Source organism: Megascapheus bottae, chromosome 21 (genome assembly GCF_031878675.1).
Source record: "Megascapheus bottae isolate mThoBot1 chromosome 21, mThoBot2.hap1, whole genome shotgun sequence".
In the NCBI taxonomy this organism is placed as follows: Eukaryota; Metazoa; Chordata; class Mammalia; order Rodentia; family Geomyidae; genus Megascapheus; species Megascapheus bottae.
In genome coordinates this window covers 10,337,542-10,351,253 of record NC_143529.1, presented here as the reverse complement: position 1 = coordinate 10,351,253, position 13,712 = coordinate 10,337,542, and the positions used below count along the sequence as shown (strand labels likewise).

The following is a 13,712-nucleotide window of genomic DNA, read 5'->3' as shown; positions in this document are numbered from 1 at the left end:
TACTCCTATTCAATCCACCTGATCAAGGATCCACTAGAGATAAATGAAGAACTCATTTCTCTTCATTATTTGTCTGCTTGAAGACAGGTCATCTCTCTGTAGTCCAGACTGGCCTCAAACTCACTATACAGCCTAGACTGGCTTTGAAGTCATAGTCCTGCCTCAACATTCTAAATGCTGGGATCACAGGAACATATCATCGTTCCTGGCTTTTATCCACAAGATGTGTATTAGGTAATTTCCTATGGCACTCAACTAGTTACTGAATCAAAAAGACTCCCAAACCTTGTAATTTAAGACCTAACAGTTGTTATTATTCTTGATTTTCAGAACTGAAATGTCACAGTTTTGTGTGACAGATTGAGAAACAAACTAATCATAAAAAAGGCCATAAAAGCTAATAATTAAAGGAAGTATATAAAACAAATCAATGTAAAATTATAAATGATCAGAATTTTCAGTTGTCTATTATGGTTCTCTGTATTGAGTTCAGAAACCTATTAATCATTTGACAGAACTCATACAATGAGTTTGGGAGTTCTACTTTCATTGTCAAGCAGATTCACAATATTTACCAAAAAATCCCATCATCCTTCCTCAAAATAATGAAAATATTGACAACATTTTGATGAGTTACTGAAGTTCAAGACAAAAACATCTACTGTTACCCCATTATTTCTTTTTTAAAGACAAGGTGTCACAATGTAGCCCATGGTAAAGTTGAATTCAGTATCCTCCCAATTCAGTTTTCTATGTGCCCATCATACTCATTTCTACTGTTAATCTTCACCTAGGTATTTGGCAGTGCTCATGGTGAGTGAACATGGTACCTAAGGCAAGGTGTAGAACCTTCACACTGATCCACTGTAGCCTGTGTGCTGACAGATCCACTTATCTTCTGTTACTAGTTCAATGCCATCCTTGTGTTCAATAAGATATTCTAATGTTGACTCTCAGCCCACCGTATACCTGTCCACTAGCTGTACTTCTCAGGGATCAATTGCTAAAAATCTGATTGTTAATGTGTTTTCCTTCCCACAGCCCTCCATGAGAAGAGTTCAATCTATCCTTCTACAGATAGCTAAGTGGAAAGGGACCAATCTCTGGTCTGCCCTGGAGTGCCCAACCTAGCTTCTCAAAATATATATTCTCACTGGAATGTCTGATTGTGAACTAGGTTGGAGCCATGATATCAAAGGGATATATCTGTCAGCTGTTGTTTTACTCAGTGATCAATGAGCTAAAAAATAAGTTTTACATTAAAATTAATGCATGAAATACATGGCAGAATATAGTTAAAGTATTTGCATGAGTTTTTAAGACAGCACACGACTCCCCCCAAATTGTAAGTTGGCTTGGATTATGCCCTCAAAACCTGGGGATAAGAAGTCTGTTCAAGTTCTGGGAACATTTGTGGGACAATACCTGAGAAGCAAATGTACAATGGGAAGGGTAAAGATTTTAGTATCAGGCACCACTGAGACAAAAATCACTGGTCCTGCACATTTACCAGTCTGATTTTGGAACTTGACCTCAAGTCTCAGTGTGCTCATCAAACAAAGTCACTAAATGATAAGATTTACATGTAGTAGAGTCATTGGTAGATAAAGCTAGGATAGATAGACTTTAAAAATATGTTGATCAGGGCTGGGAGTTTGGCCTAGTGGTAATATGCTTGCCTAGCATGCACGAAGACCCGGGTTCGATTCCTAGATACCACATACATAGAAAAAGCCAGAAGTGGTGCTGAGGCTCAAGTGGTAAAGCTCTAGCCTTGAGAAAGTCTAAGGACAGTGCTCAGACACTGAGCTCAAGCCCAGGACTGGCAAAAATAAAAAAATTTAAAAAATACACACACACACACACACACACACACACACACACACACACACACACACACACACACACACGTTGATCAAGCTGGGTATGGTGGCTCATGCCTATAACCCTAGCTACTCAGGAGGCTGAGATCTGAGGATCAAGGTTCAAAGCCAGCCTGGGCACAAAAGGATCTAAAACTCTTATCTCCAATTAACCTCCAGAAAACATGAAGTAGGGCTGTAGCTCCATGGGTAGGGTGGTAGTCTTGAGCTGAAGAGCTCAGGGACAATACCCAGGCCTAGTTCAAGCCCCATGATTCACACGCACACACACACACACACACACACACACACACACACGCACACACACACACAAAATGTGATCAAAGTTATTCTTCTGTTTACAACAGCTTGCTTTTGGCCTGGAAATCGAGTTCTCTATGGCCTTTTCATGGTTTAGATGTACTGATACACAGACCGCTTCAGTTGTCTGGTGAAGACCTTGGGGACCTTTTTAGAGTAATGTGTTCAAAATCATGATGAAAGGGCCAGGAATGTAGCCTGGTGGTAGCATGCTCACCTAGCATGCACAAAACCTTGGGTTCAATTTTTTGGAACCACATACTCAGAAAAAGCCAGAAGTGGCGTTGTAGCTCAAGTGGCAAAGCACTAGCCTTGAGCAAAAGTGTCCAAGGACAGTGCCTGGCCCTGAGTTGAAGCCTCAGGACTGGCAAACAAAGTAATAATCATGACATAAAATGCATAAAATTATAAAGGAAACCATTCATACTGAAATATAGATCCAATATTTATAAAAAAGAAGTTTATGCTACATAGTATATATGCTTCTCTATTATCATATCCAATAACATAACACAGCAGTACGTTTTTAGAATAACAGTAATTTTTCAGGAATGAACAAAATACATCAGAACATCTACATCAAATATAACTGGATATAAAAATACACATGATTTCTAGCTGTCAGAGTCACAGATTTCACTACTAGAACTACAACAACAACAACTACTATTACTATATTACTACTCCTACTACTGGGTTTTTTTTGTTCTTTGTTAACATTCATGATTGAAGGAAACGTTAAATTTCCTTTAGACGTCAGTCATGACTTTATAAATGTACATTCTAATACAGAGTTCTGAATCCTTTCCTTGATCCTTTGGAGATTAATACATCTAGGTGAAGTAGTATTCTCCAACCTCAGCTCCCATCAAATGCCCTCTGCCCCTTTCCCTACCCCCCCCCCCCCCACACTGGCTAATTGTTCACATACAAACCGCCTGGGCCATCTTAAATATCTTGTTTGCTTTTCTCTCTTTCTGGAGTTCCCTGCCCTCAAATCTTTCCATGATTGTTTCTTTCTCATCATCTGAGATCTCAGCTTAAATATCACCTGCTATAAGAGTGCTCCTCTGACCACAGTGGATAAAATAAAGTAGCCAGTCCTCTTCTCATTACAGTCACCCACTGTGTTTTCTTCCCAGTCATCACTGTTGGAAATTATTGTACTCATCTCTGTGTTTTGGGGTTTTACTTTCTGCTTTTCTGCCATAAATGTGAGCACAATAGGAACGGGCACCTCATATATATGTTCATTGCCAAACTGCTGATATCCAGAAGAGTTCTGAGTTGTACATTCTTTTGCAAAGTTAAAGAAAATGTAACAAGGACTCTGCAAGTAGTACTTCTCTTATCTTTGCTCTGTATTTTGGGTACAGGGTAGATACGAAGAAATGAGAGATAATCTCTCACCAATAGACATTTGGCAGTCCAGTGGAGGCCATGGGTGGTCCTGGGGGAGGTGGCATACATATGGATTCACCTAGGCTCCTGTCCAGGTTTTACTGTTCAGCTGAGTAACCATGGGAAAATATTTCTAGGGTCTTGATTCCTATGATGCCAGGAGAATGGGTTGGACAGACTTATCTCGATGGCCTACAGTTCAAGGTTAGGATGTAACAGAATAAAGTAGCTTATCAGCAAGATAGAGGTGTGACCCTAAGTGGAAGAAGCTTCATGAACCCTAAAGGTTCAGTCTCTATAAATGAGACTGGGAGAGTTTCTGTATTAGGAACTCTCAGGGAAAAAGACTTTATAGGGGGACCAGCAGGTAAAGTATTTATTCTTTAGATGAGACCATTTTTAGAGAAGTGAATACAATACCCCAGGAGTTATATGCAACTCAGTGAGGTGGTTGAGAAAGGCCACTGTCTAAGTTGATATTCTAGTTCTGTTCTCTATTTGTTATTTGGACTCAGCAAAATCACTTCACTTCTTTGTTTCTTAATTTCCACCTCTATATAATGGGGAAAAATACTACCTATTTCATGAGATTATGATCAAGAGTAACTGAGAAAACAAATGCAACACGCTTAACATATAGATGGTAAATGAGACTTAGGATTCTGTTAAATAGATTACCAGTGAGACAAGCTTACTGTGTATCTGAACAAACCATTTTCCCCTTTTCCACTGTATCTGTTTTTAACCAGCACCAGCAAGAGACTGTATTATCCAGGTTGGAGCTAAGTTTTTTAGGGTTAACATATAACTTGATCTTACCTTTTCCTTGACATTCACGTGAGTATTGAGTTCAGCCATCTTGCTTCTAGTAGAATGAGTCCTGTAAAAGAGGACAATGATTAAGGTTTTAAAATTCGTTACTCAATGCATTATTATTGTGTTCTCTTTCCAGTACAGTAAACAATTTCATTCAGATATAATCATAAATACTATTTTATAATATAAAAAAATTCAAGAGAAGCAGTAGACTTAGGTATATCCTAAAAGCATGTTAGGAGATCTTTGGAGGACAATACAAAAATCTTTTCTTCATACTGTATCCACATGGAAAGTGACAAAAACAGATGGGAATGTGAGCTAAAGTGTTTCTTCTTATTATGTAAAAGAGGAAGGTGGTCAAACAAGGGGAGAAAGAAAACTACTTATTTTAACTAAGCATTTTCATTGCAACCCTCATCATAGCTTCTACCAACCCTCAGGCAACCTCATATCTGTGAAGTGTATTTGCTGCATGGATATAGCTGTAGCAAGCACTGCAAGGGGAAAACAGTACAAGCACTGCAAGAGGAAAACAGTACAAATGGTTGGGGTGTAAGCATGAGAAATACTGTTTTCTCATTTTTCCTCTGTAATGTTATCACTTCAGATCTTAGTTGGCTTGTTTCTTTCCTATTCTTTTCATCTTAGCTAGGATTATGGGCATGAGCCACTAGCATAGGTGCTTCTGGAATTTGGGATTAGGACTGAACTCAGAGGGCCATGCTTGCCCTTCAAGACTACTTAAGCCATAAACCTAGACCCTTAATTCTTTTGCTTACTATTTGTTTTGTGGTTTTGCTTACTATTTGTTTTGTGGTTATCTTGAGCTAACTTGGTTAGGGCCACCCTTGAACTGTATGTGCTTCTCCTACCTCTGTCTTCCAATTAGCTGGATCCACAGGCCTGTATCCTCACTCTCAGATTTTGCACTTTCAACATGTTTTGAATAAACTTCTGGATCAACACATAGGTGGGGGATGGGAAGGCTCCCTATGGAACTATGAGTAGTGAGGCCTGAGAAGGTGGCTTAGTGGTAGAGTGCTTGCCTAGCATGCACAAAGCCCTGGGTTTTACTCCTTAGTTCCACATAAACAGATGGAGCCAGAAGTGGCACTGTGGCTTAAGTGGTAGTATGCTAGCCTTGAGCCCAAAGAAGCTCAGGGACAGTGTCCAGGCCTTGAGTTCAAGCCCAGGACTGGCAAAAAACAAAAACAAAATAAAACAAAACAAAAACCAAACAACAAAAAATCATTGGTCCAGGAGTGCAGCCTAGTGGTAGAGTGCTTGCCTAGCATGCATGAAGCCCTGGGTTTGATTCCTCATTACCACATACATAGAAAAAGTCAGAAGGAGTGCTGCGGCTCAAGTGGCAGAGTGCTAGCCTTGAGCAAAAGTGCCCAGGCCCTAACTTCAAGTCCCAGAACTGGCAAAAAAAAAAAAAAAAAAAAAAAAAAAGAACTGAGCAGTCATAAAGCTAATGTGATGACACAGACCTATAATCTCAACACTTGGAAGAATTGTCAGTTCAAGGTCAACCTGGGCTACATAGTGACAACTTGTCTTAAAAATCAAAACTAAGCCAGGAGCTGGTTGGCTCATGCCTCTAGGAAAGCCCTAGACTCTTATCTCCCATACATTACTCAGAAAAAGCCAGAAATGGTGCTTTCATCTCAAGTGGTAAAGCACTAGACTTGAGCACAAAGAGGCTTAGGGGCAGGCCCCAAGCACTGCATTTAAGTCCCAGGACCAGGAAAAAAGGAAGAAGAAGGAGGAGGAGGAGGAATAGGGGGGAGAAGGAGGAGAAAGAGGAGGAGAAGGAAGAGGAGGAAAAGGAGGAGAAGGAGGAGGAGGAGGAGGAGGAGGAGGAGGAGGAGGAGGAGGAGGAGGAGGAGGAGGAGGAGGAGGAGAAGGGAGGAGGAGAAAAGAATAATTACACAGTGGCAACTGGTTTTGGCACTGTTAGGATGGGCCTGTGGGCCACAAAAGCCCACCAGCTGAACTACAACAGTTGAATTTTCTCAACACATTCAGTTTGGTCATTACAGATGTGTGAAATTTGATAGAAAAAGTTTTGATCCATTTTTGCACTCAGGCTTTGATGTTTAGAATTTGGGAATGCAGCACTTTTTTTTCATATATTTTTTATTGTAATTAATAGAAGGGTTACATGATATTTGCCAGATAGATGGTGCATTAATTCCCATACACTGATACCCTTTCACATGTCTTGGTCCCCATTTCCCTCCCCTGCACCCCCACCCCTCATCTTGTTTTCCCCCCTTCCCTATCCAATTTCAAATAACCAAATACAGATATATCCAATATATAAGGTAACAAAGTAAGATACTGTAACAATATGAGATAACCAAGGGACAGCAAAAGAGATGAGAGATAACATAGTACCTTAAGAACAACAATCATTCATTATATGGCTTATATTTCTATATCCTAGAGATCCTTTCATTTAGCGTCCTACTATATGGCCTTCTGTATCTAGGTTTTGCTCTATTGCAAATCTATGCTAGGAGAGCCCAAGGTTTCTACTGATTATGACAAATGAGGGAAACCATTGAGCCTATCTTCCTTTGAGTCTGGCTTACTTCACTTAATAGGATCTTTTCTAAGTCTTTCTATTTCCTAACAAATGGGGCAATGTCATTCTTTCTGACAGCAGCATAGAATTCCATTGTGTATAAATACCACATCTTGTTGATCCACTCATCAACTGAGGGACATCTAGGTTGGTTCCCTATCTTTCCTATGGTAAACAGTGCTGCAATGAACATCATTGTGCTAGTGGATTTAGTCTGCCCTTGTTTCTGGATGGTTGGGTAAATGCCAAGTAGTGGAATTGCTGGGTCATAGGGGAGCTCTATGTTTAGTCTTTTGAGGAACTGCCATACTGCTTTCCATAGTGGTTGAACAAGTTTGCACTCCCACCAATAGTGTAGTAGTGATCCCTCCTGGCCACATCCCCTCCAGCATCTGTGGCCAGGATCAGGAATGCAGCACTTTTAAAGCTGAAGTGTTACAATCCACAGAAGAATCAGGAAGGCAATCAATCCACTGTGTAGACATTTCTTTTCTTTCCTTTTTTTTGGCCAATCCTGGGCTTGAGATCAGGGCCTGAGCACTATCCTTGGACTTTTTCAAGGCCAGAGCTCTACCACTTGAACCCTAGCACCACTTCCAGCTTTTTTTCCTATGTATGTGGTACTGAGGAATGGAACCTGGGTCTTCGTGCATGCGAGGCAGGCACTCTACAACTAGGCCAAACTCTTGGCCCCCTGTGTAGACACTTCTGAGGTCTGTGGAAGTGGCAGCATTGGGTAGTAAGCTAACTACATTTATTTATTCATAACAAAAAAATGCATGCATATGCATGCACATGCACACACACACGCGCGCACACACACACACACACACACACACACACACACACACACTGGTTAATCTTATCTGCATTAGTACTAAAGAATCTTTCTTTGCATTAGGTCAAAGAGAAAGAGAATTGTTGAGGTGTGTGTGTGTGTGTGTGTGTGTGTGTGTGTGTGTGTGTGTGATATCAGCTACGCATTACGAGTTTCTCAGATGAAAAGATAAAAATAATTGTAGGGAGTTGTTCTATGTCCAGTACATGTTGCAAATTTCTTTTCCATGTGGAAGGCTGCCTGCTCTTCTCACACAGATTCTGACACCTTTTCCAAATCCTGGCCAGAGTACAACAGAGTATTTGAACTGTCTGTGGATCCAGTTACAGAAACTAGTTGAAGGGCTATTATCTAAATAGGTGAAAAACTTGTTTTCTTCTAAAGAATTAGGAGTGTACATGGCTAGATGTGAAGCTGGGTTCTGCTGATAAGACAAATGCGAGGGTAAGTGCACAGGAGAGGGTGAATGAAGCATAGTGTGCCTGCACTTGCTCAGTGTCTACATCTTCTGATTGGGGTGAGTTTCTAAGCCTATCTCATACTCAGATGGCCTCAACTGCTTATCATGCCTCAGATCAGACTCCTTCCTGGCCCCTGTGAAAATGAAATCATTGTTCCTTTCTGTTTTGGAGAGTCTGGGCTCTGTTGTGAATTAGATCTGGCCAGCGAACTCCATTTCATCTCAGCTGTTGAGGCAGTTAAGGAACTTTTCCTCCATGAAGTACAGCTTCACCAGATTTCACATGTCAAATTCTGGATTCAGCAACATGAAACCTCAGCCTTCCAAGTTACAGACATCTAGCTTTGCCTGAGAAATCTCTAGAGTTGTCATTTTAAGGTACTACAGTGACAGATGTTTAAAGACAACAGTTCCCTGATCCCCTCATCTTAGCCATCAAATCTATTAATAGTGTTGATGCTAGGCATGATTCAGTAGGGCATTTTTTTTGAGGGGGGTGTTCAGCAGTAAGGATTGAGCTCAGGGTCTTATGCTTGGTAGGCCATTGCTCTACCATTTCAGCTATGTCCCCAAACCAGCTTTACTTTGTTTATTTTTTGATAGGTTCTTGCCTTGCCCAGGGATTCACCTATGGACTATTTGATCCACTTAGATTTGGGAAAAGGGTCTCACAGACATTTTTGCCTGGGCTGGCTTTTAACTTCAATCTTCCTATGTCTGCTTCCTGTATACTGGTCTATCTTTGCATGAGCTACCATGCCTGGCTCAGTGCTTATTCCTTAACTACACTGATAACAAAGAGCCTACAGTCTACAAAAAAGGTTCAGGGATCTCTGACATTTTGAGAAAGAGCCTAGTTTCTAATTTTTATTGTCACTTGAGTCTATTATTGGAGCATATGAATTACAAAGACCTAATTATAATCATGTATTGCATACAAATATTGATCAATGACAGGCTGCAGACATAATGGTAAATGGCATACTGCCTACAGCATAGTAGGCCATCATCTAGGGGTGTGTACATATACTATGATGTATTCACAACAATTAATTTCAGGGTGTGTCCATATTGTTAAGTGACACAACTGTATTTAAATCCATGGATATATGTTCTATGTCAATCTGTCAATCAGTATGAAAACAAGATGTCCCCCCAAAGTAAGTGCTGGTAGTTACACAATATTTCAAACACTTGTATACTAAGATTTGTTTCTTTAAGATTATAATTCAGATTTCAGAAATAGCATACAAATATATGCAAATACCATATTTTTCACATATATCCTAGAGGAAAAACAATGATCAAGAGAATTGTTAAAACTTGTTAGGCAACAGTATCAATCATCAAGGGAAAGAGTCATCATTTTAATATATCATTTCTACATTTCTCCCAGGTTAAATTAATAAAACGCAAACATAGTTATCACCAATCATTTCAGGCACCAGTGAACTATTTACCTAACAAAGAAGTTGTTTACTAGGCAGTAGTGCCAGTGGCAAGATGTACTTGCTTATAAACAAAGATAAACCTGACTATGAGATTCTGGCATGTTTCAGCATTTCTAACTGATATAATTTAATGAAATTTACATGTATGGCAATTTGAGCAATTACCAAATTCCCAAGTTCAAAAAGCCATATTTACATTTCTCCTAAATCATACTAAATTTGAAAAGTTAGAATAATGCACTTTATGACTTTCCTCTCAGTTGTCCCTCCTGTGGAGGAAGAAGCTAACAAGGTTTCACTTTTGCTTCTGGGAAACCATGATAGCTTTTAGGTTCACTTTCTTGTTCTCAGTTATTACATCATTGTTTGAATTGGATCTAGGAAGTCATTGGGAAGACAGAAAAGGAACTTCAAGATAATGATTTTTTTTTTTATCATTTTTGAGGCGATTTGTCCCATGATATATAAAAATATAAAAAACAGGGCCGGGAGTTTGGCCTAGTGGTAGAGTGCTTTCCTAGCATGCACAAAGACCCGGGTTCGATTCCTCAGTACCACATACATTGAAAAAAACTGGAAGTGGTGCTGAGGCTCAAGTGGTAGAGCTCTAGCCTTGAGAAAGTCCAAGGACAGTGCTCAGGCCCTGAGCCCAAGCCCAGGACTGGCTATATATATACATACATATATATATATATATATATAAAATTGAATATTTGGGTTGTATTGATACATTACTATTATGTAAGCTGAAAGAACACACTGTTGGAATTTATGACATAAGATTAGGAAAAAAAAGAGTATGAGAGATTGGCGGAAAATGACAGTGGTTCAGTGTGAGTCTTTCTAAGCTCTCGCCAAGATACCAGTTCTAGCCTTGTAAGGGTAAGTCCATACCCAAAGATCCATCCTAAGTAAGCTTTAGCACCACAGAGATCTCAGAGAAGAAAAATGCAGAAAACTAGCACAAGCAGACACTATGGAGCAGCACCAGCCGCTCGGAGCTGAAGTGGAAACAAAGCCTCCCTCCTGAACCTGAGCTTCTCTGCAGCGCAGACCTGCTGGAGCCACACAGAACCTGCGCGAGCCCAGAGCCATCACCGGCCGTGGCGTGGACCTGTCAGCTTCACGGAACCAGAAAACCCAGCAATTTGTGAGTGCCTCCACGGAGACATTGCCACTTCTGCTCACAGAGGGCATTGGGAAGGAATCCCCTCCCCACCAGCCAAGAGCAGCGCCATCTTGACTGCTGGCAAAGGCCCAGCCAAACCAACTGGAGCCTGAGAAGTGGTGCTGGCAGTGCCATCATTCAAAAGGGCAAAGGATTTCCCAGAGGCAGCTTAGCCAGATGTCCATCCCAGGCGTTAGTGGAAGTTCCTCACCCTGGGCAGGGCCCTGGTAAACAAAGCTGCTTGCAGCTTCACCGGCTTTTTTTTTTTTTTGCTCAATCAAGCAAACTGATCAGAAATACCACAAAGTCCAATTGCAAGAGAAAAAGACTTTTTGAAGTGTTTGGATCCCAAAGTTAGTGGAGACACAGTTTCCTACCCCATTCCCCCCAACAAAGAAAAAACTGAAGAATATCCTCCTTTTTTTTCTTTCTACCTTTTTTATTTGAATTTTTATGTGTTCTTATTTTTTATTTTTGCCATTTTACCTCTACCTTTCTTTTTTAAATTTTTTCCATATTTTTTATTGTAATTAATAGAAGGGTTATATTATATTTGCCAGATAGAAGGTGCATTACTTCACATACATTGATACCCTTTCATATATATATATATATATATATATATATATTATGATTCTTTCCTCCCCCGCTCTCCCCCGCTTTCCTTCTGTCACTGTGGTCATTCCTAGAAACATAGTGACAGTACTGGGTACAGACTGGATACAAATGATATTTACAGTCACCTGCTTTTTAATCTCTGGGTTCGTAACCCTAGTATTTCTTGTCTAAGAATTCAAAATTGTGTGGGATCTCCCCTCATCTTTTTTCTAGTTTTTCTTTGTTTATTTTTACTTTTAAAAAATTTTTATTATTGAACTCTCCTATATATACCTTCCTCTTTTCTTTATATATTCTTCTTATTTTTGTAAGTTTTATCTTTTTTTTTCTAAATTTTGTACTCAACTATTTTACCTTTCTACCACCTTAGGTCAGTTATCCGTACACTATCCCTTTTCTTCATTACTATATCAATCTTACACTCCTACATTACTCTTTGCTTACCTCCCCTCTTGTATTTCATACTATTTTTCTATCTCTGGTTCATCCCTCAACTTTTATAATGCATGGATCTACAGTGGATGGTTGTTGAGCAATTGTGTATATCTAGGTGTTCAATTATACTGTAGGTCCAGAGGGACTTAAATACAATAGAGATTGGACTGAGGGTGTTTTTTTTAGTCATAAAACAGTGACCAGTGGTGGTATTAGATTTGTCTGTAAGTGCACAAAAAGAGAGAGAGAATGATATATTCCAATCTAAAATTGTGAACATCTATTGTCTGGCCAGCTAAAGAGGTTTAGATTGGTTATATCTTAAAATTTGTAATCTTGTGCAGTATTAATTTTGCTCCCATTTTCAAATGGGCAGAACAAGAAACTCAAGAAAATCAAGGAATAGCATCTCTCACCCAATATAAACAGGCAATGGAACAGACAATGGCAAAACTAGAGGAAAATCCTCTAAATGCTATACAAATGCAATTGACAAACATGATTAATGAAAAGTTTGAAAACATACAGAAAGAAATACGGGAGGAAGCCATATCTAAACGAGATGAAACTATTAAGTAGGTGATAGGTGAATGTGAGGAAGCCATAAAGGAGGCCATAATAAAGAATTCACAAAGAAAAATGGACAAATTCATAGAATCCACAAACAAAAAGCTGACCAAACTCCAACAAATGTCCAATGAGAGTAAAGCTGCTGCACTAACCACTCAAATGAAAATCAAGGAGTTAAATAAGTCCATACACAATGTAAAACAAGAGATGGAAGGCATCAAAAATGAGCAATTGGAAGGTAGGGAGATGAACGATAAAGTAGAAAGTATTGATAGCAGGTTAGACAACGCAGAAGAAAGAATCTCCAGGGTTGAGATAATCTAGCTGTTATAGAGAAAGAACAGAAAATGAGTCATACCAAATCTAGGAAATATGAGAGAACGCTTCAGGAGGTCCAAGATACAATTAGGAAGCCTAATTTAAGGCTAATTGGTATTGAGGAGGGACTGGAGAAAGAGGTCAATGGTATTGGAAATATACTTCAGTGAATAATCTCAGAGAACTTCCCAAATATCCAGAAGGGCAGGCCATCCAGGTACAAGAAGCTTTTAGAATCCCAAACAGACCTGACCAGGAAAGGACATCCCACTGCCACATTATACAGGATCAATAGAGACCAAAGAAAGAATCCTAAAAGCAGCCACGGGAAAGAGAACAATCACCTAGAAGGGAAAACCAATCAGAATAATCACAGATTTCTCAGAAGAGACCATACAAGCAAGAAGAGATTGGAAGGATATATGTCATGCCCTTAAAACAAATAACTACCAACCAAGAATATTGTACCCAGTTAAGCTCTCATTCATAACTGAGGGAACAATAAAAACCTTCCATTCCAAGAAAAAGTTGCAACATTATGTAGCAACCAAACCAGCATTAGAGAAAATTCTCAAAGATGTTCTACACATTGAAAATTAACACAAATGTGATAACTGACAAAGAAATGGCACCTAAAAATCATACCAGCGAAATACCACAAGAACTGTCAAGCCACAGGCCCTAATGAAAGTTTATAAAAATGGCAGGAACTAGTAAATATTTTTCAATCCTAACTCTCAATATCAATGGAGTTAACGCTCCAATTAAATGGCATAGACTGTCTAGTTGGATCAAAAACAAGATCTATCATTCTGCTGTCTTCAAGAGACAGATCTTGCCCCCCCAAAAACAGCATTT

General features: G+C 39.5%; 1 protein-coding gene across 5 annotated transcripts in view; it reads right to left on the bottom strand.

The window, feature by feature from the left end:
- The window catches only part of Spats2l (spermatogenesis associated serine rich 2 like), a 168,571-nt gene that overhangs the window by 78,729 nt on the left and 76,130 nt on the right, over positions 1-13,712 (bottom strand). For all 5 annotated transcript variants that reach the window (XM_090354569.1, XM_090354570.1, XM_090354568.1 and 2 more), the window contains one exon: positions 4,404-4,464. In XM_090354569.1, coding sequence (XP_090210695.1) covers positions 4,404-4,442 — 39 coding nt within the window. In that variant the 5' untranslated portion in view covers positions 4,443-4,464. The remainder of the gene's footprint in view (positions 1-4,403; positions 4,465-13,712) is intronic.